Genomic DNA, 22,111 nt, shown 5'->3' on the forward strand with positions numbered 1-22,111 from the left:
GTTGCTTATTATATTATAGTGTTTCCCATGCAGAAACTCACTTCCGGCCCTCCATCTGCAGTTCATGCCACAACAAACCAGTGACGTGACGTCATCTGCAAACAGGAGTTCTTCTGCCTCCTAGTGACCGGAAATCAATGAATGCAGCTTTAACCGATTTATTTATCTATGTGTCTTTTTCACATGTACTATTTCATGATATTTTCATCGAACATTAAATTGTCATGAGATAACACATTATAGGACTCTACGCCTGGTAGTAACTTTGTCATGTCAGCACCATTTGTTACCTTGTAGTTGTGACACATAAATACCTACTGCTATCCTGTGCAGTCTTTCTGGTGTCTAGTTAGCATTTAAATACATTTATCAGTTCCTTACACTGGATTTTCGGTGTCATTTCGTTGAGTTTTGTATATGTGTCTTTTATGTATGTTTTCTTTTATGTGTCACCTGCTTTAAGGGAAGTTACATTGAGATTTGAACTCAAATTATTGGATTCAAAGTTCAGAGTATGAACCATTACACAATGGAACCGCTACACAACTATAATAAATATGATGATATGACCATGCATGTTATACAGACCATATGACAGAGCTAGTATACAACCAGTGATACACTCGCTTATTTTATGACACAGGTAAATGGAACTAGTTACTTAACATTTTCTGAGTGTGTAGCCTGGAGGGGGCTACATTTGCATTTCATTGTGCAAGAAAAAACCTTTAAAATCTTCATTTGATGCTAAATGACAGTGCATAAAAAAATACTATACTTCACCTTACTGCTATCATGCAAACACACACTGTAACTTGTCCTGTTAAACTTAGATTATGAGACAAAAAGATTTTACTTTACAATGACACACAATACCACCATGTAACAAGGAAACATGAAAAATGTAGCTGTAACACTGATCATTTTCAGGACAGTAAACTGACGTCTGGAGCCACTCGTCCTCACTGAAAATGGACGGACGGACAAGGTGCAATAACAGTTGCTAACCTCATCAACCCAACAAATGGAGTATTCAGCAATATATGAACTCTGATACCAGCATGACATAAATGTATATTTGCCTTTTTAAATGAGTGGTTTCACAGTGCATGCTGGATCATTGTGTCTCCACTTGTCTGGACAAATGACAGATAAGAGTGAATAACAGTTACTAATTTCATCAAAACTGTGTCAAAAGAAGAACTATTGATCAGTACAGAAATTCTGCAATATATATTTACCATTTTTGAGAAGAGGGTTCACAGTGCATGTTCAAACGTTTCTTTGGTGGAGACTGTCTGCAGCTGTCTTCCTCTGCATCCTTCCTCTTCCCCTGCACTGGAGTCACTGTATAACTTGCCGACTGTCAGACAAACTGACAGAGGACTGACATGAGAAGGTGACCGTCTGTACTGTCGTCGGTCACTCTCCAGCAGTTGGTCAGTTCTGTGCTTTCAGGGCGGTACACAGTGGAGATGATGAATTTCCATCCATCCATCCATCCATTTTCATCCGCTTTATCCGGGGCCGGGTCGCGGGGGCAGCAGTCTGAGCAGGGACGCCCAAACTTCCCTCTCCCTGAACACTTCCTCCAGCTCATCCAGGGGGATTCCAAGGCGTCCCCAGGCCAGCCAAGTGACATAGTCACTCTAGTGTGTCCTGGGTCCACAAATATAACAAAACAAGCTTCTAAACTAAATATTTCTTGCTATAACTTTAACCCTTTCTCAGACTTGACGAACCCTCTCCAGAGCCACAGAAGATATTATGCAGTACATGTATAGCTGTTGTCGGAGCCAGATTAGGGCTGACCATTATTAATAAAGTTATCATCACGAGTGTCCCTTTGCCTGGAATCATTTCTATTAGTTCCTGTCCGTGTCTACTGTATGGTCCAACATAGTCTTTTGCCATCTGTGTCATGGCCCTGTCACAGTCCTGTGTTTCCCTCCTGTGCTCCTTTCCAGCCTGCTGTTCCACCCTTTCATTCACCTCATCCTCCTCACCTGAGCTCCTCTACTCCAACCACCCACCTGCTCCTGTGTCTCTCTTGTGTCTCTGTAATGTTATTTCCAATAAGAGGTCAGCTTTTGATCCTGTCTGCCTGCTGTCTCACAAATGTGAGCATTATGGTTGAAACATGCATTGTAGTTTTACTACCTAAATGAAGACTAATCATACAATCTTTCAAAGCACAATCATGGAATGTGTCCACCACAGCAAGGCTATTGGATATGCAGCAACTGATGATCCGAACAGGCCAAACAATTATTCAGGAAACCACTAGGTGGCAACAAGTCACCAACTAAGTTCCCTGGCTTTATATTTAGGCCTGGCAATAGTTTGACATCCTTTAAACTTCTAGAAATATTTGTTTTATTAACGCAGATATTTCCACAAGGTGTTTTGCACATTGTTTATCTTCTTTTGCAGATTACCTTTTGTAATTATCTTTGTATATTTAAGTTCAGACCCTATATTTATTATCACAATGCTATAGGATAAGATCCACTGCTGAACGTGTATAGAAATATGATATATGTTATGCTGTCTTGTAAAACTTTTAAGGACTGTATGCAAATGTAAACCTGTTTTATTTGATAGTATTTAATTTGAATGCACATATCAGTATGTCTTCATCAATTTCAGACTGCCCAGGAAGTTATAAAAGAACCAAGACTGAAGCTGAATAATTTAAGGGCATTGCAGCATTCATGAAATAGAATTTCACACTGTTATTTGGAAGATCTTGTACATAAAACTATGACATGCCAGTTTAGAATGAAAAAACTGTTTACTGCTGCTGCTGCTTTCTTAAAGTTTGTCTGTGACGTCAAGACTCTCATTTCCATGGGAATAGCTATAGGAATGCTTGTTGCACAATTGACATTGTTTTTTGTCCTTTCCTCTCACACCGTTCATTCATTCATGCATGTGTGGCTTTCATATTATTCCTCTTTTACTATGCAAACTGTAAAACATCAGCACACACTTATAAAACAAAAAAAAAAAAAAAAAAAACGTTTTCAGATTGTGAAAATCCTGACAGCAGTTGTTGGCCAGATTCCTTTTCCCCACTCCAAAAACACTCATTATTTACCCTTCACACAAACCAACTTTGCCACGACAAAATCCCCCTTTCTCCTCAACAGTTATATTTTGCATCCTGGCTAACACAGACCTGAGTGTAGTCACTGTTGTTTAATACAGAAATGGCTTATCAAAATCTAATCCAAAACATACAGTATGATCAGTAGTTTGATTTATTTGGTGCCTCAGTAAATCTTTTGATTGAGAAATATAAAGTGACATTGGTATGTTGGGAATGTTTACATTAAGGACAAAGCTGTTACATGTGCTGTTGATATTCAGTACATTGTGTCACATTGTATGTAAAGTTAGGTTTCCAGGGGTGATGCCACAGCCAGATGGTATCCTGGACTGTTTGCGGGGAAGGATCCGGAATCAGGCTGTTTGCTCTGTAAGGATTGTTGTCTTTCCAGTAAAAACATTCCCACAGTGGAGGCAAGCAGAGCATGCTGAGGGCCCGCAGTTTACCACAAGCAGGGCGGATGCAGAGCATCCTGCATCCTGGATGCTCGCTGTCACTAAACCTCAGCCATGGAGACCCAACATGGGATTACAGGAGATCTCAAAGCCCCCTATGCCCCACACTGCCTCCCCTCCTCCCTGCCAGGTTACATGTGTGGTTTGATTTAGAGTGGTACATTAACTCTGACATTAAGATTAACATTGCATGTGTACAATCTGAGTAATAAATCCATGTTTTTCTTCAATTGATGCAACAATGAGTCTAAATGTAAGATTTCAGTGTATATATGAGCAGCTATGACAGGCATCATTTATGAAAAACTTTTACCTTTTTAAGATGTACTTATTTTCCACATAAATCTAAACAAAACTTAAATTTTACAAATAATTCTCTCTCAAGGTTGTCACATTGTTAGACATTACTGAAAATAAACTTGACTATATGTACTTGTGATTTTAAAGATCAAATGGTTTTAATCTGAGGTCCCCATTGTGCTTTTACTTTAGAATCTGGTGTGTAGGAATTCAGTGGGATCTATTGGCAGAAATGATGTGTTTTCAGCAATGTACAACTTCTTGAAACTAATTATTTTCTTTGCTAGCTTTGAATGAGGCTTGAAATTAGTTGAGAATAGGTCCTCTCCTGCCGAGTCTGCCATGTTGCGGTGCCATGTTTCTGCAGTAACCCAGAACAGACAAACCAAACACTGGCTCTATGCAGAGCCCTTTGCTTTTTTTTTTTGTGTTAACATTACCTGAAGGCCATCTACATACTTGGAAAGGGAGGGGTTCAGCTGTTTTGCAATCTGCAACCTTACCACTAGATGCCACTAAATCCTACACACTGGCTGTTTAAATTAAGTAAAAATTTTATATGTGTGAAAAAACTTTTTGGGAAACCATGAAAAACACCTCTAGACTCCTGCATAAGTGCCATTGTAATGGAATGGCTTGTCTGTCACACAGTGACCGACGACTTCAGGTGTCCATCTCTGGACCTTGAGCTTGCCATCCTTCTCTGGTCGGATGATGACGGTGCTTCTGGCTGCCAGTGAAGGGTCTTCATCAAAGAAGTTGAAGGGTCGGAGGAAGAAGCCCACTGCGTTGCCTGGTGTTGCCGTGTTGGGGATGTCTTCTGAGTGAGGCACATGCAGGAAGCCCACTGTCACCCAGGCCACCAGGTCCTGCACAAAGGGGAGCAAACATTATATTAGAATTTTTACAATACAACACATAACAGGTCGGTTTTATCTACTTGAAAGTGTAATGGAAAAGTATTACCTGTGTTTTATTAAGGGTTTCAAATATAATTTCATAATTACTATGAAAGCATTTCCATTTTCCAACTGTGTTGTGTCCTGATGTAACCCAGAGCAACATGCCCAAAAATAATGTGACCTCTCTGTGATACTACCCAAAAGTTAGGAGTTTATTTAGAAGTTGGCAAAAACATCATTCAAACGTATCTTGTTGTGTAATACAAATTTGGCCAGAGAGGGGAGTATCTAGGAGGGGAACAGAGGGTGTTGCATTACTATATGAGCCATTATGTACTTTGTGATATTCAATTTTGTAGTCTGCAGAGACAAACTCAGGTCTTTTGCATTAATAAAAGATCTTTAAAAGGCAGTATTTTCTTCTCCAGGTGGTTATTTCCACTACAAAAGTGCAAGCAGACGGAAATGTCAGCATTTGTGAGTTTCCATGATGGTGAGTGACCAGAACTAATGAACAGATTATTTTAGGAACAGCAAACTAAAACCACTGACGTAACTTCTCAGACAAACACCCTCATGCTGGAATGTAAACCACATTTCTAAGAATCCATTTGAAACCTCACAAAGGATGCTGTTAATTTGTGAACTGTGACTTCTTGCACCAGTTAAAAATGGACTTGCAGATAATTTTGCTTTAACCATCGCTCACCTGTCAAATATCAAAATCCATGTGACAAAAATGCTTGAAGTGTTACTGCTGGTGATGATCACAGGAAGTTATTGCACGAACCACTAAGGGTTTGGATACATTTTTCCTTTCTAATTTACAAGTTATTGGTACTTCTTGCGAGTGTTCATTAACATAAGGGTGAAAGGCTTGAAAAAAACATCAATTTACTTTCTTTTTATGAGAACAAGAAAATGGATATCGATCTAATGGCCTTCATGTAAATTGTGGACAAAACTACTGTCCCCTGACTTTTATTCTCTTAGCATATTTTGATAATGTGTGACATACATGAATAGGGAATGTAAAATAATGAGTCTAGTTTGATATTCTCGACTGTACCTGGTTGACTATGTCTTCATTGTTGCGGATGTAGTCCTCAAATGACACAACAGGTTTCCAGGGGTCATTCTGGGTGTAAATGCTGCTGCTGGTGGCTTCACTATCTTTATGACGAGTCACAGCCAGAGGATACCTGCAGAGACACAGTTTTTCATCCTAACTCTGACTGCACAATGATTCATTCAGACTTCTCAATCTGTCAATTAGTTATTTCAAAAGTAGGCCTTTGTCATTTTAATTCTATCCATCATTATTGTGGTCGGTCAAAAAGATGTTATTCAACCATTTGACATAGTCATTTCCCTTTGGGTGTTAAGGAGCACAGCAGCTTTCCTGAATCAAGTGCACTTCACTTGGATAGCCCAACACTAGTAGCTCACTATTAGGTGAAAAAGACAATACTCTACAAAGTGTTTGCTGTGCCTCTGTTTACTCCCAAACCATAACTCTGCATTGATTTTATTTCTAACCAGAATCTCAGTCCAGAGATTAACCTCCTTAACCCCAGTGATCCTTCATTGGGTTAATCATTGCAAACTTTGTAATCACCATAAGTATGTGTCCAAACTTTCTTAAAATGCACAGAACTTAAATTTTAAAAATCAGATCCTAATGTATCCATAGATACAATATATGACAACATTTTTATACAGATAATGGCCAGGACATCTGTTATGGTGGCTCCCAGAAAAAAAATGGCATCTTGCGTTTAAATATTTTACCCAAGTTATACCTACAACACATGTGTTTTCTTGCAACATATGAGGAAAAGTTTTTTTTTTTTTTTTTTTACCTTGACCAACTGATGCCATTTTCCTCTCTCCAGCCTCTTGGAAGGACACTGTAGGCATGTGAGTTAAACTGAATACGGTAACTCTTCTGGTGCCCCCATTTATTTTTCTCATTGGGGTTGTTAAAGTGCACATAGCGGGGGAACTTTTTGCCAAAGCGGAAAGCAGCAGATCGCTCGGTCTTGTGCTCTGTCCTGTGTAGTTTGGACTGGACAACAAAATTCTTCGGGCTCCAGGGATTTGTGAAGTTGACAAATTTCAGATCCATCGTCTCAAAGCTGTTCTCTCGACCTGTGTCACAATGACAGCAAAGAGGGAAAAGTCAGATGTCAAGGCATAAGCAGTCTGCTGAGACACTTTTCACTTTTGCATCAGACACCTCCATTGCAGTTTTTTCCCCATAGTTAGGTTGAATGTACTTTATAGGTGGTAAAAGTGATAGACAGGTTGTACAAGATTAAGTTATTGACTCATGCATGGCACATAGCCTACATCACAGATAGCCTTGATCACACTCTTCAACGGAACGGTTGCACAAAATTGATAGGCCAAGTCTGTCTCCTTTATGACAGGGAAAAGTCCAGATTTTATCGGGACTGGCATCAATAAAAGACTTAGTCAAAGCTAAGTTCTTTGTGCCTTTTCTTTTCTCTCATTCCAGTGCTCTCACACCTTCAGATTCAATTCAAAGCACTTTGAATTTCTTTGTTGTAGAAAGGTGCTATACAAATACACTTGCATGGCCTTGCCTTTACTGTCCTTGCCTTCAAAATACACAATATAAGCAAACTATATTAGGACTGGTGTAAAGAAAATGATGTCACCACTTTTCTTTAAAGACCACAGTGGTGGGTATGTGTGTAACCCATTGTTTTCTAATGTCAGCATTGGAAGATTGTGCTAAACGTTGGATTATATTTAATTAAAAGCAAATTAACAGGATATGAGCTCCGACCTCTCACATGAGAGTTTGACCCATTATACCCTTACTTTGCACCTTGCTAGATTAATCATAAGTTGCAGAATCATCAAATATGGCCATAATTTATTGGATAGTGGGGTTTCCACTGATCTTGTCAAAGAAGGAAGTCAGTGGTCAATAAAGAGTTACGGCTTTAAAACCTCAAACTAGGTTATTGTACCATAAAACTCACCAGCAATATCCAGGTCCACTTTATAATGGATGAGGTGTGTGTGCAGGTTACCCAGCACATAGTTGTACACCTTGCTACCATAGTGAAGTCCATTAGGTGTAAAGAAAGTAGCATGGATGTACCCAGTAGCACTGACCTTCACCTCCACCACCCCATTCTGGTAGAAGAGGAAGTCCCAAATGTAATCATAGTTGTAAACTGTTGATGTCGTCCGCAACACCAGCACAGTGTTTTCCAGCCCTCCATAGAAGTTGTAACTCCCCTCAAAGTCGGGGTCGAAATGTCTTCTCAGAGGGAGAGCAGTGGTCATCTCAAAAATACAGAGTGCATTTTTGTAGCGCACAGGTTTGTCTGTATCAAAGTAGTGGTAGAGGTCAACAAAAGTGGCAATTTCTGGACAGTCGATTCCAGGCGCCAGCTCGAAGTTTGAGGTGCCCATTGCCCAGCCAGCATCAATGTATTTTGTGTGCATGGCCGCAGGAGTATCACCTGCATAGAAAGCAATAGCTTCTTGGAGGCTGATCTCATAGGCAATCCTTTCTCCATTGAAGCGGAGGTCAAAGACTTGAAGACCAGCCGATGAGCGGACTCGATAGGCAAAAGACCATCCAGCATATTCGACAAAATTGCGATCAAGATGATAGCGATGCCCCTGGGGCTCCACAAGCTTCGGCCCATGGATATTAGTGGGGGTGTTGCTCTGACCACGGGGGATATAAGTGGAGAAGAAGTCATTGTCATCATGATCTGGCAGTTTGACCTTCTCCACACTTCCTGATTCATATTTTTCTGCCAGTTCCTCAACACTGTCGAAGTACATGCTGTTGTACCAGACCTTCTCCACAGTCCACTTTTCTGGATCCAGGTCCCGGTGGTTGATCAATATCTCAAACCCAACTGGGTGGAGGAAATAACCCTCCACAAACTTCTGCAACATGATCCAGGTCCTCCTCTCACCTGGACCCTCCCCACGGGGGCCTATGTCTGAATATGTCAGGCAGCGGTCAGTGCAGTTAGTGAAGGAAAACCCTCCTGTGGTCTCAAACAGGAGCTTGTGAACTTTAGTTGTGATCTTCTCGAGGATGTCAGTAATAAAGGAGTACTCTACAGCAGTAATAGGCCTCGACTCAAACTGGATAGGCCTATCCCCCTTGAATGTCTTGACTCTGTGGGACTTTGGGGATGGCAGAGGACTCACAATGTACTCAGTGATGTTGGGCTTGATCTGGTTTCCGAACTGGATGACCACACGGGCTTCACGTGGGGGTTTGGCCTGTCCACGGTCCAGAGCTCTCAAGGCTTCATGCTTCCTTGGCAGATGGAGTTCTATGAGAAGGATGTTGTTCTTCTTCATAGTCTTGCTACGAGCATCAGTGAGCCCCATCTCTGGAATACCATGCAGGTAGGCCCGGACGGCTTTCATCTCACGCACTGTGAGGTCGGCAAACATGGGGGCACCATGATGAGCCCACTCTCTCGATCTGGAAGCACTGCAACCAGCCAAGCAGAGCAGCTGCAGCAGACAGAGAAGCTTCATGGCTGTAATAAAATGGAAAAAATATTGAGCTTGAATTTAGGTAATGAAGAAGAAGAAACTGGATATGTACAGAGAATTCATTTCGTAATTTTTTTCTTGAGAATAATGAAAATCTCAGACATCTTGTAATTAGCAATTTGATTAAGGGACTTTTAGAAAGAAGAACTCTGTTTCTACAAATTTCATTCAGACTTTTTTATCCAAAATATTTTACAGCCTGTTTCTTAGAAATACTCTCTTATAAACTACCAAATCAACAAGTGTCTCTTCTTGGCTCACCTTCCTGTTCTTCTCTTCACAGCTTGATGAGCAATTCTTCCTGGTTCCCTTTACTTGGCCGCTTCTGTTAGTCTCTCCTCTCTCTTCTCCACAGGAACACAAATGGTACACATAAGCTTCTGCTATGAAGCACTCACAGTATACATTGCCTTTCTCTGTGCTATATCTTCCTGCTGCACACGGCCAAGGTAAACTGGTATGTCAGTTACAAAATGGTCAAGTTCAACTTAATTAGATTTTCTAACATACTTATTTAATAACATTTATGGAATAATGTTATGATACATAATGCACTAACTTTGGAATAGTTCCATGCTTCCTTGAGAAACACTTTAGGCTGTGTATCAGGAACAAAGAAACAGACACAGTACTTTACCTGTAGTTGTTCTCCTGCTTCAGTAATTGAAGAAAACTCTTATGGAAACAAGGATCAGCAGACTGCTGCTTATGTTTAACCTGCTGTGACAGAGGCTGATTGGCCAACAGTGGGTTGTAAATATGATGAAATAACAGGTGCTGTTTTTAGATAATCCTGCAGAAGGCAAGGAAACGTACTTGTGTTGCACCTTTCAAGTGAGTGCAATTTGAGGGGCTTTGCATAAGAAATAAAGCCAACATAAAACGACAATATAAAAAGACATGCATATGATTTAAAAAGAGTAAAATAAAGCTAAGATAGAATAAGACAGAGAATAAAATCACAGCGTAGCTACAGTTCAATACAAGATGTGAACTGAGAGTTGGTGCAGACATCTGAATTTCTGGCAGTTTGTTCCAGATATGTGGTGCAAAAAAACTGAATGCTGCCTCTCCATGTTTACAACTGACTCTGGGAACAGTATAGCAGAACTGCAGAGCAGCAGTCTTTTGTATTTTGGCCTTAAACCTCTCAGCGCTTTATAAGTCAACAGTAGTATTTTGAAGTCACCTCCAAATCTGCTCTCCTGGTCTTAGTGAGAACTCTAATAGTAGCATTCTGAATCAGCTGCGGCCATCTGATAGACTTTTTAGAGAGACCTGTTCAGACACCACCACAGCAGCTGAGTCTACTTAAGATAAAAGCAAAGATAACCTATTTTTAAATTAAAAGACAGCACAAACACAGCTCTTTTAATTTTATACGTATGCCTAAGGCCAGAGAAGGCTGATTTTGTAAGTGTCTATTTTTGGGGTTTAAAATGTAGCTCTGAATCCATGACTACACCAGGATTTGTGACTTGGTTTGTGGTCTTTAACCTTAGCAACTGGAGCTGTTTATGGTCAAGCAGTTGCATGTAGAATAAGGATTTAGTAAGTGCTTTATAATGTCTAATAAAGAGTCAGTCTGCTACTATATGCATGCAAACAATTAACTAGTTAATGGCAAATTTACACTATGTCCCTTATATAAGGTGTTACCTCTTAAGGCTCTTTTCCAAGTTTTCCAAGTTCCTCTTCCATCTTGGACTTATTGATAATAGGGTATTGTATATGTGGAATATTGACTTTCATTTGCTTGAAAATCAACTTTGATTTGTTGATTGTGCCTCAGTCTCAGAACCTTCTATCTGTTTTTGTATGTGAACACCTGACTTGTCGATGACGGAAGTTGTTATTTTCCAGTCTGTAGTTCTTCTGTAGCTGTGTGAAGGAAGAAAACAACGGACAACTTACAACGGACCCCTATTCCACCCCACATAGAGAATATTCCATCCAGACCCTCAGAGCAAAGGCGGGGTTCTTGGGAATGGGTACTACTAGGGATATAAGATTAAAGGGTTTAAGATTAAAATTAGACTTGATTTGTTTCCAATTTGTATCCAAATTAAGTTTTATTTAACAGGTAGTTGGATTGCGCATATGGGGTACAGATAGAAGTCTTCCTGCTCCATCTTTAGCAAGGAAGGGGATTGTTTGGGGATTTATTGGGACATTTATTGAGACAAGGATGAATTTTGTTCTTTCATTTACTGTAAGTGATCACTGTATGAAACAAGTGAAAGCCACAAATCTAAGTCAATATTAAAAGCTTATAAACTGAGATGAAATTTTAGAAATTTTTGAACAACTGAATTGAACTACTTATTAAAAGCAATCTGCAGTACGGTCTATTGTTATTATTTTTTTTTACCATAGTCCAGCCTTATATTGTTTATTCCATCATTTGCATGTTTTTCACTGGGCTTGCTACTAATGGCCTCTGTCTGAAATTTAAATAAGTTCTTGTACAGATGTCTGTGTTTGTTTGATTTATCTTCTTACTACAATTACAGTGCAGATAGCAAATTTGCATACACATTTGGATGGAAAAGGACTTCAGTATGTGTTTAGCCATGGCTAAGGATGGTGTGTACCACTTCAGTCCAAGTATCTGAAGGACTATTGGATGGATTGCCGTGAAATTTTGTACAGTCCCCAGAGGATGACTCCCACTGACCATGGTAATTCCCTGACTTTTTGTCTTAGGACAAAAGTAGAGTAGAAGCTTAACTTTTCCACTGAAATAGCTAAACATTTACTAGATGGATTGACGTCTGTCAATCATTGTCCTCAAAGGATGAATCCCACTGCCTTTGCAGATCCTCTGACTTTTCCTTTTTGATTTTTCATGAAACATTTCCACAACTGTTTTGGAATTGATTGCCGTGAAATTTTGGTGCACACATTCATGCACAACACGCTTGTGATAACTGGTGATTCTCTGACTTTTCATCTAACACTACCATCAGGTCAAATTTTTAATTTATCCAATTCTGTAGTTTAGGAACAAATACCTTCAAAACTAATGGCATTCCCATCAGCCTCACCTGCACTCAGTGTTTGGTGCCAATTCACTTATGCTAACATGCAGAACTAAAATGGTGAACATGGAAGACATAAGCACTTACACCTGTTAAACATAAGCACTGCACCTGTCATTGTGACCGGGTTAGCATGCCGACATTCGCATTAGCACTGAGTTCACTGCCATGGCTGTTGACTTTAAATCTTGATTCTTGTTGTCTGAATGTGAGGTTACTATAAACTCCAAACACCTTCTGGTTCTTTATCCACATTCTTCTTACCCATCTTCCCAAAAATGATGATGAAGCAGTGAACGTTTTGATATAACATTAAATCAAGCCCTTATGACATCAATATCATTTTCTTCCTCTTCCCCAGGCTCAAGCTAAGGTGTACTGTGGTGACAGCTGTGTTTGAGCCTCCTCACTCCAGGGTCATGAGGTCAGACTTGGGATATTGGTGAGTCTCAAAGCCTTCAGTCCCCATGTCTGTTGACATGCTTCATTGAATAAATGCCCCATCATCCTTCCCGAAACGACTCTCTTTACAGGATTAGGCTCTGACAAACATCTCTTTATTCTGTGGCTGAGGCTACACCACCCCCGCCATCACCTACCGTGTCCTGCAATGTTTGATGGGGTGAGGTCAGAGGATGTGTCCGTCACAGGTCCAGACACCAATGGCTGCCCTCCCAGCTGTGACTTTACCACTAATATCCAATGGCAGCAGGTTCAGATGCTACTGTACATCCCATGAGTCACCCCCCACATTTAAAAGCCTGCATGTGGGGCTCTGCTCCCCCTATAAGGCAAAGTATCACTTCACTGAGGACTGTATCATTTATGTATCATAAAAATAGTGACTGAACCTTCAAAAACATAAATATTGATAAACAAGCCAAGGACTTATTAAGAGTTCCCAAAAGCACTTGAAAGGTAAGTGTACCTTTTGTTACTTGTCATCAGGCTGTAAACCTGCCCTGCTTTTATTATTAAATGTGAGGAAGAATTTGTTTCACTGCCAAAAAAAAAAAAAAAAAAAAAAAAAAAAAAAGCTTTCTACTCTTTAATCTTCAAACCAGTGTTGAGAATTTAAAACTAATATTATGATGTTTAGGAAATTCTGAATATAAAAAGAATTGAAAGCAAAGGTTTTTTTTAATAGGAATTTTAAGCACAAACATTGAGGGAGGACCATGGAGACACTGCTTCTGACTCTGTTTGGACTGCAGACAGTGATGGGTTTTGGGTGAGTATGATTCAGCCCAGTCAAAGCAGCATTAAGCACATTTTGTAGACACTATACATAAGTGCAGGGATGAGGAAGGTGGGAAAGAGAGAATGAAAATATTTCAACAGTCATCGAGTCTGAGTACTGCAGAGACCACACCATTGAAACAGCACAATAACCCTGGTAACACCACAGTAAATTCATGTGAAAATGATGTTTCTCCAAACAAAAAGTGCTTATTGATTTCACTAACCCACTGACCACCTTGGTTGAATTAGAAATGCTTGCTACAGTGGATGTTTAAACTTACATCAGAGTTTCTATTAAATGAACACTAAGTTATATATTATATGAAATTAAATCTATGCGTTGTGTTTCAGACACTGGTGTGAACACACGGTGGAGGAAAGAGTGGAGCGAGTTCTGTCCCCACGTCTGCAGTTTGAAGTGAGCTGTTCGGAGGTGTATCAGTATAATACCCAGGGTTGGAGGCTAGATGTGGACAGGATGCGCATCAAGCATGGGGGTGATGATGGCATCGCATTATACTACAAACAACAGGGTCCCAGAGCATCCTGTTTCATGTACAAGTAAGTGAAAAGTTGAGTAATTGTCAGTCTGTTGGCCTGTCTTGTATTCTCTGAGGTTTCAGGAGTTTCTGGTGAACCATTCGGTGGCTCAGAGGGAGAAGGGAAGAACACTTGTTCTCAGTTCTTTTTAAGGGTTTTTCTTAAGTTTAAAATCATTACAACAGTATTGCCAGTGTTGAGCAAATGAAAAAGCCACCTTGAAATGTTTGCACCGAACACATTTCCATTAATGCATTGTGGTGGGAATGTGGTGAGGGATCGTGTCTTTGTCACTCCGACAGTGACCCCTGTTGGTTGATAAGGGCACCTGTGTGGAGGTGGGCATGATCAAGGGTGGATAGTAGAAATATATGTGCATGTTACAACCTGCTGATGAAATAAATTGACAAGAATTGTCATGCAGGAGTTACAGATTATATCAAAGTAAGACATGTCTGAAAGCGATGCCTTATGCAACAATGTTTTAAATATATGTTTGGTCACCTGGCTTACGTATTGTGCTTTTGAAGGTACAGCAGTATCAAGTTGTATCTGTATATGTACCCAAAAGGATGAGAATGTAAAGGAAATACCCTTAGTTCTCCTGTGGCCAATGGTGAATACATACAGTATTGTGAATATATTGACTTTTCACCTGTCTATTGATCTCAGACCCCCAGAGATGGAGAGCCAGATGGTGAACAAGACAGTGAGGGCATGCTGTGAAGGCTGGAGCGGACCGCGCTGCTCTGAGGGTGAGGACGAGGACATCAGTTCCATGCACTGTGTGCATTGTTCGTCCTTATTTTATATGTGTAAAAATACTGTAACTAACACGATGTTATTATCTACCAATCAGTAAATAAACAAAAAATTATAAACCTTTGTGTAGTGTGTGGCATGCCCAAAGTTCAGGCTTACAATATTTTCATGCTTATGAGAAATGTAAGGACGTAATCAACGTAAACTGCTTTACATTAACCATGACAAAACCTAACAAGATTAGAAATATAATAATAAAAAATATTACATTTATTTCAAGTATCTAAAGACATTGACAATGAGATTTTCTTGTGAAATCCCATTTTCTTCTCTCATTTTTAAATTTTCCATCACTCTAACCCTTTTCCTCTCCATTTCCTTCCTTCATTCTTTTTTACCATTATCTCTCTGTCCTCTTCCTCACAGGTGTGGGTATGCGAGGCCAGTGCTACTCTACGTGGAGCTGTGAGGAGTTCCCTGGAGTTCATAACTCCTCTTTGATGCAGATGGAGCAGTGCTGCAGCAGCCTGTGGGGGCTGAGTTGGAAGAATGCCTCCGACCAGACCTGCTTGTCTTGCACCTACACTCTCCTTCCTGGTCAGAGAACATGCACGCACATATGCATACACATGCACATGCAGATAGTGGACCTACATACCAGTTTTGGATGTTGTACAAGCAGTAATATGGGATTTCTACAGACAACTTTCTCAAAAGCCATCTATATCTTTCTTTTAAAAATGTTTTTTAAATGCTAACTGCATAGATTTCATACGTCAGCACATGAGAGATAAATCATACATACTACCTCTCCTTCCTCTCTCCCTCCTCTCCAGACTCCCAGTCCTCCCCTCTGGTGCGTGGTGGTCTGCTGGGTAGCGTCAGGGTGCCTCAGAGCTCAGCCACCTGCATGTCCTGGGGTGGAGCCCACTACCGCACTTTCGACAGGAAGCACTTCCACTTCCAGGGCAGCTGCACTTACCTGCTGGCCTCATCTACTGATGGCACCTGGGCAGTCTACATCAGTACAGTCTGTGATGGGAGAGGACACTGCAGTAAGGTGTGAAATATGGCTGATTCCCCCACTGATGGATTTGATGAAGTGATATTATTGGTGGCATATTCTGGTACTTTGCAAGGTTTTTTCTAGCCATAGCCATAATGTAAATGGTAATGGTAATTGTGAAGCTTTGCTCAGCAGTGATTGATATGTCTGCTTTTAACTTCTTTATGTGGGTACATCCATGTTCATGCATCTGTGGCTCTCTGTTTTCAGGCTCTGAGGTTGATGCTGGGTCTAGATTTGGTTTCAATTCATCACAGGAACTTAACACTGAACAATCTGCCTGTTCCAAACAGAGAGCCACGCTTCCAAAATGGTAAATTATTTTCAGCTGTCTGTCTTAGCTACACTTTTTGTCTCGTATTGTTAACTGGGCAGTGTGATGATACTGTTTCGACACATCTTATAGGAAGGTTGGCCAGTAGGTCCAGGTCTGCGTATGTGTTGCATCTATTGAGCAATTAATACAGAATCTTCTGATAAATCTCATCTTATAAATATCTTACAGATAACAAACAAAACAAAAAAATCGTCATTTATTCAAGAGCACAGTGAAAGGATCAATGGACATTTATACTGAATGATAGCTTTCTTTGCCTCGACTAGAAATACCATTCACCAACCTTATAAAAATGAGATGTTGTTGATCAATAATATTGAGCAGCAAAGTCGAACCCTGCAGCAGAAAAGAACATGTTTTTCTTTGCTTCTTGCAGGAGTGAGTGTTCATTGGCTCGGGGACTTTGTGTTTGTGGAGAGCGGCCTAGGAGTAAGACTGAAGTTTGACCTGGCCAACACTGTCTACCTAACAGTCACCACCGAGCACCTGGCAGCCACCAGGGGGCTCTGCGGGGTCTACAACAATAACGCTGATGGTTAGGAAAATGCAATAGATACACAAATACATACTGTACATACAGACACATGTATTCAGCTACTGTTTTTTTTTTTTTTGTTTACTGTGTATGACCCAGCATTATTTGTTCTTCATTTTCTCTTGATATAACTCAGCTCACTAACTCTTTCACATTTTAATGTTCACACACCTTTGCTATGCATCAGTAACTTGCTTTTGTCTTGGTGCCATAGATGATTTCACCACAATGGCGGGAACTGTGTCCCAGTATGCTGCCAGCTTTGGCAACTCATGGAAAGTTCCTGACCAGCAGAATGAAGTACTGGACTAAATATACTGAATGAGTATTTCACTTTTTTGCTATCTGTGCACTCTGAATACACACTAAAGGCAACCACATCATTTTGATGCTTCTAATAAGATCCAAAAAGTCTCCTGCCAATATAAAAAAAAGCAACAACCCATTTGATTGTAGGAGATGCGTAGTTTAAGCCACTTTTGGTGTGAATTCAGAGTTCTGTGATACTTCTACTGTATTTGAAATAAATGCCAAGGTGCACTTATGAGCTGCACTCTCTGTAATTGAATGTCTCCATGTTCCACGCTTCCCTCAGGACTGCAGCGATGCGGCTGAGCTCGGCCACAGCTGTGATGTCTCAGGAGACAATGCTCTACGCAGGCAGGCAGAGTCAGTGTGTCACCGACTGCTGGAAAACCCGTTCAAACACTGCCACCTCCGGGTCAGACACCTCTGATTTCCAATCACGTAGTATTACCAATGTTTACTAACTTTGCTTTGGAGGATATAAAGAGATGTTGCAGTATATTTTATAGGGCAAGTCTGTGATGAGCTGTAAATGAAATTGCTCCTTACAATAAATCATTTACCAGGTATCAGTTGGTAGAGCAATTCCAACAAATGGGTCAGGTTGATGTCCTGGATAGTAAGAACTACATGGTAAACACGAAGTGAAAGCCTAGTGTCAGTGGCAGAGTTACTAGCTTTAGTTCAACCTACATTTGGCATGGCCTGAAAATTATTTGGAAATCTTGCCAGCATCTTATCTATGCCTGAAATGACTGCATGAGTGCGACAAAATTCTGGATAATGATTGACAAATTCAGATTTGGCTCTATATGATATCATATTGTAGTGAATAAATTAATGTTTGATGTTGTTCATTCATTTTGCAATGCTTTTTGTTATTACCTGAGCCTGTTTTGTTTCTCTTTGCATCCAAAAGTTAATGCCTCTCAGTAAGCCTGCATAATCAATACTGTGCATCTCTGTTGATTAAAGCCACCATGCACTGGTTTTGTATAGTTCTGACTTTGAAGACTCCTAATAGTTCTAGCAAAATTCTTGCACGTTTTTTTGATGCAGGTTTACTGTTACCTAACCCAGAAGTGACAAGTCTGTGTCTTTGTGTCTTTCAGTTGGACCCAGCGGCATACGTAGACACCTGTCTTTACCTGTATTGTAGCCTGCCACCCAAAGAGAGGGATTTAGCGGTGTGTGACACCCTGGCTAGCTATGCCCGAGAGTGTGCCCAGCAACATGTCATCATAATGTGGAGGACAGCTGCTCTATGTGGTAATGAAATATAACAATTTTTGTATCCTGTTGACTAAGTGAGCGAAGTGTTCCTGACCTGTGATGCTGTGATTTTCAATCAGACACATGACATTTCTGTCCCTCCCTCAGAAACAAGCCTGCAGGATAATACTGAAATATGGTGTAACAGAAACTAAAGTAGAGAACAGAAACCGCAGTGTAAAGTACACGTGATGCTAAAACATGCAAAAGCCCCAGTGTGGTCCTTTAACAGTGTTTCCTCTTCATTTCTCTGTCTGTCCAGGTCGTGTCTGTCCTAGAGGTCAGGTGTTTTCAGACTGTGTGTCCTCCTGTCCCCCCAGCTGCGCGTCTCCTCAGCCCCCTGGGCTTGCTGCAGCCATGGGACAGTGTAGGGAGGAGTGTGTGGGGGGCTGTGAGTGTCCGCCAGGCCTCTACCTTCACCAGGGGCTCTGCCTGAAAAGAGATAATTGTCCTTGTTTCCATCGCAGACGCACCTACCAATCAGGGGACAGGATACAGCAGAGATGTAACACCTGGTATGAAGAAACTGTTTGTGTGTGTTCTCTTTTTCCTCTATATTCACCCATTCCCATTTTTCTCTTCCTAATTCTTTATTTTTCTTTTTACTTTTTCACTCTCAAACCTCCCAGTGTGTGCAGAGCAGGCCAGTGGCAGTGCACTGGGGAGAAGTGTGCAGCCCAGTGCAGCCTGATGGGGGCCCTACAGGTGACCACCTTTGACAAAAAGAGGTATTCACTACAGGGAGGAGACTGTGCCTTCACTGCTGTGGAGGTGAGATACATAAAATGCAACCATGCATGTGGTCACATACACTATGAGAAATGTTTTGTGTGTGTCGCTACTTGTCCTTTGTGCTGATGTGTGTGTGTTCAGGACTTCATTGACAGGAAGCTGGTGGTGAGTGTGCGCTGTGGAGAGTGTAAAGCAGGAGGAGGAGGAGGAGGAGGAGGCCTGGGCTGTCTAAGGGAGATGTCAGTCACAGCACTTCGTACCACAGTCACCATCACAGACACTGGTGAGTTAGTTAAACACTCTGACCTGAACACTTATGCCTGTTGGTACCACAGAGTTATCATTTCACACTTTGACACAGTAAGGACAGTGAACATGACTAAAATTAAAGCTCAGGTGGACACAAACATGCCTCCAGATGAACGTTGCTGTGTTTGTGGGATGTGTAAATGAGCAACTGTTTGCTCACCGACAACTTCAATAGATCCAGATATTACGTCAGTGTTGTTTCCAACTTGTTCTACTTTTCCCGAGTAAAATTAAAGCTTTTTTTACTTTTTTACTACCTTCTGAAAGAATGATGGTTGTGAGAATTCTTAATTTTGAATGTGTTCACTGCCCTCTGATTGCTTACAGTTGTTGTTGTTGTTGTTGTTGTTGTTGTTACCTCCAGGCACAGTGACATTGAATGGCCAGAGGGAGACGTTACCTGTGGTGACAGGGGACCTAGTTGTGCATAGGGCCTCCTCTTCATTTCTCTTCATCCAGGCTTTTGGAGCCCAGCTGCTCTGGCACCTACATGGACCCTTGGCCTTCATCACCCTGCAACCTGGCTTTGCAAACAAGGTGACCCTCATGCCTCATATGGCTCTTTCACTTGTGCCCTTTTTATTCCCAAAGTGGTTCAAATCAAATTTTAAGTATGGAACTTGCAATTGTGGCATTTTGAGCTTCCAAACAATGCAATCCAATTCCTCTACCAGTGCCTGGAATTGTTCTGCTGTTTGAACTAGAAAGTGTAAATGTTGCATCAAGGTGCGCGGCCTGTGTGGAACGCTGACCTGGAACCAGCATGATGACTTTACCACCCCGGACGGAGACGTGGAGAACAGTGTGTCATCCTTTGCAGGGAAATTCACAACAGAGCACTGTAGTCTACCTAGAGGAGCTCCACCTGACCCGTGCACCACCTTCACCCAGAGGAGACAGTATGCGGAGACGGTGTGCTCCGTCATACACAGCTCCGTCTTTCAGGTAGCTTCCATGGAGTGTGTTATCTCTGCTGCTATCTCAGGAGGGAGTTCATCTCTGTCTGCCTCCCCCTTTTAATTCACACCTGCACCTCTGTCTCTGATTTCATAGGTGTGTCATGACGTAGTGGAGAGGGAGCCATATTTCCGTCTGTGTTTGTCAGAGGTTTGTGGCTGCGTTCCACAGAAGGCCTGTCACTGCACCATCCTCACTGCCTACACCCGACAGTGTGCTCAGGAGGGCGTGTCCGTCCATTGGCGCAATCAGACCTTCTGCCGTAAGTGGGGAGGCCATTGTTTCAGTGGTGTTTCAGGATGTTGGCCTATTTGATGTCCAACAGTGAATTGATCTCCCAGATATGTGGAGGAAAGGAGGCTTAAAGATAATGGAGGTGTCTGTGTTGTTTAGCTGTTTTAGCAATGTTGGCAGCAGTACTTTGATGCTAAAAAGTTTGGAATTGGTGCCCATGTAAATACTCTCATGTGGGGATTGCAAAGCATATGCCCGACAATGGAAACATTTTACTTTGGAAAAATCTGAGAAACCCTCAATAGAATTTAGTGGCATTTAGGCTTCAAACTTTAAAGCAATTATCACAAACTGTATCATGCTATTTTGTATATTTCAGAGCCTTTCCTCTTGTCCTGTCTTCTCAGCGGTCCAGTGTTCTGGCGGTCAGGTGTACCAGGAATGTGGTCGTGCCTGTGGGGGTTCCTGTTCAGAGGGCTGGAACTGTGATGATGGTGGTGGAATGGGTCTTAGGATGTGTGTTCCAGGTTGCCAGTGCCCACCAGGACTCGTACAGGACCACCAGGGCCAGTGTGTTCCCATCACTATGTGCCCCTGTGTGCAAGGAGACAAGACATACAAGCCAGGGGTTGTTATTCAGAACAACTGTAATACCTGGTATGTACGAGGGAAGAATTTGAGGCTGGGAGTTCACAAATTTGTTCAAATCATGTTACACAAGCAGGATAACAGGGCAACAAGAGGGTGGACTCAAATGCAGACTTCAGATACAGAGCTGGTGCAGTTAAATGATTTATCATAGAAAAGCTACAAATCTTATAGTGAGGCAGGCATGGCTCAAAACAGGTAAGGCATGCCAAACAGGCAGACAGATCCAACAGCGAGCAAGTAAGAATCAAAATCCATCCAACAGGTGACTGTGTAGCTGAGAGAGAGTGAGAAAGAGAGAGCAGAATATTAGATGTATTATATTATATTATATTATATTAGATCACAAAGCAATCACAAGGGCAGGAAAGAGACAAGACGTGACACATGTGCAGTGAACTTTCAAAATAAAACAGGAAACTGGTGACAAGCAAACCAGCAGAACCAAACCACAACTGAATATTTACTAAATGCTACTCAGATGAGCTCACTTCAAAGAACCTGCTTTGACTCTGAATGGCAGAATTTCACTTAGATTAAATATGAACATCACTGGACAGACACAGTATTCTTGCAACAAGGACAGCGGACATATCAACCCTGTCAAGAGGAAACGTCACGATACGAGATTAATTCAGTACAAGCTCTTACAGCCCCAATTCAGTTCTTTATTTTTACAGCACATCATAAAAACAACCCTTTTCTCTTTTATGACTATGTGTGTGCTGCTTTTATCATGCGGCAGTTGTGATAAAATATCAGAGACTGTAAACATGTTTTCTCCAATGTCAG

The 22,111-nt window shown here is 41.3% G+C and overlaps 2 protein-coding genes across 2 annotated transcripts in view; one reads left to right on the forward strand and one right to left on the reverse strand.

The window, feature by feature from the left end:
- Window positions 1-4,466: 4,466 nt before the first annotated feature.
- Window positions 4,467-9,320, reverse strand: aoc1 (amine oxidase copper containing 1). The gene is made up of 4 exons (XM_076721457.1): window positions 7,784-9,320; window positions 6,632-6,920; window positions 5,839-5,971; window positions 4,467-4,736 (listed from the first exon to the last, which is right to left on the reverse strand). Exons 1-4 carry the CDS (start codon window positions 9,318-9,320, stop codon window positions 4,467-4,469), a joined length of 2,229 nt encoding a protein of 742 aa, XP_076577572.1.
- A 4,237-nt stretch (window positions 9,321-13,557) lies between these two features.
- sspo (SCO-spondin) overlaps window positions 13,558-22,111 on the forward strand; it is a 70,978-nt gene continuing 62,424 nt past the window's right edge. The window contains exons 1-17 of the mRNA XM_076761450.1: window positions 13,558-13,610; window positions 13,973-14,182; window positions 14,834-14,916; window positions 15,350-15,520; window positions 15,760-15,983; window positions 16,200-16,302; window positions 16,703-16,861; window positions 17,076-17,161; window positions 17,457-17,582; window positions 18,280-18,436; window positions 18,702-18,954; window positions 19,069-19,210; window positions 19,313-19,454; window positions 19,845-20,017; window positions 20,207-20,425; window positions 20,534-20,699; window positions 21,079-21,328. Coding sequence (XP_076617565.1) covers window positions 13,558-13,610; window positions 13,973-14,182; window positions 14,834-14,916; window positions 15,350-15,520; window positions 15,760-15,983; window positions 16,200-16,302; window positions 16,703-16,861; window positions 17,076-17,161; window positions 17,457-17,582; window positions 18,280-18,436; window positions 18,702-18,954; window positions 19,069-19,210; window positions 19,313-19,454; window positions 19,845-20,017; window positions 20,207-20,425; window positions 20,534-20,699; window positions 21,079-21,328 — 2,717 coding nt within the window. The remainder of the gene's footprint in view (window positions 13,611-13,972; window positions 14,183-14,833; window positions 14,917-15,349; window positions 15,521-15,759; window positions 15,984-16,199; window positions 16,303-16,702; window positions 16,862-17,075; window positions 17,162-17,456; window positions 17,583-18,279; window positions 18,437-18,701; window positions 18,955-19,068; window positions 19,211-19,312; window positions 19,455-19,844; window positions 20,018-20,206; window positions 20,426-20,533; window positions 20,700-21,078; window positions 21,329-22,111) is intronic.

This window comes from Chaetodon auriga, chromosome 21 (genome assembly GCF_051107435.1).
Source record: "Chaetodon auriga isolate fChaAug3 chromosome 21, fChaAug3.hap1, whole genome shotgun sequence".
Classification (NCBI taxonomy): Eukaryota; Metazoa; Chordata; class Actinopteri; order Chaetodontiformes; family Chaetodontidae; genus Chaetodon; species Chaetodon auriga.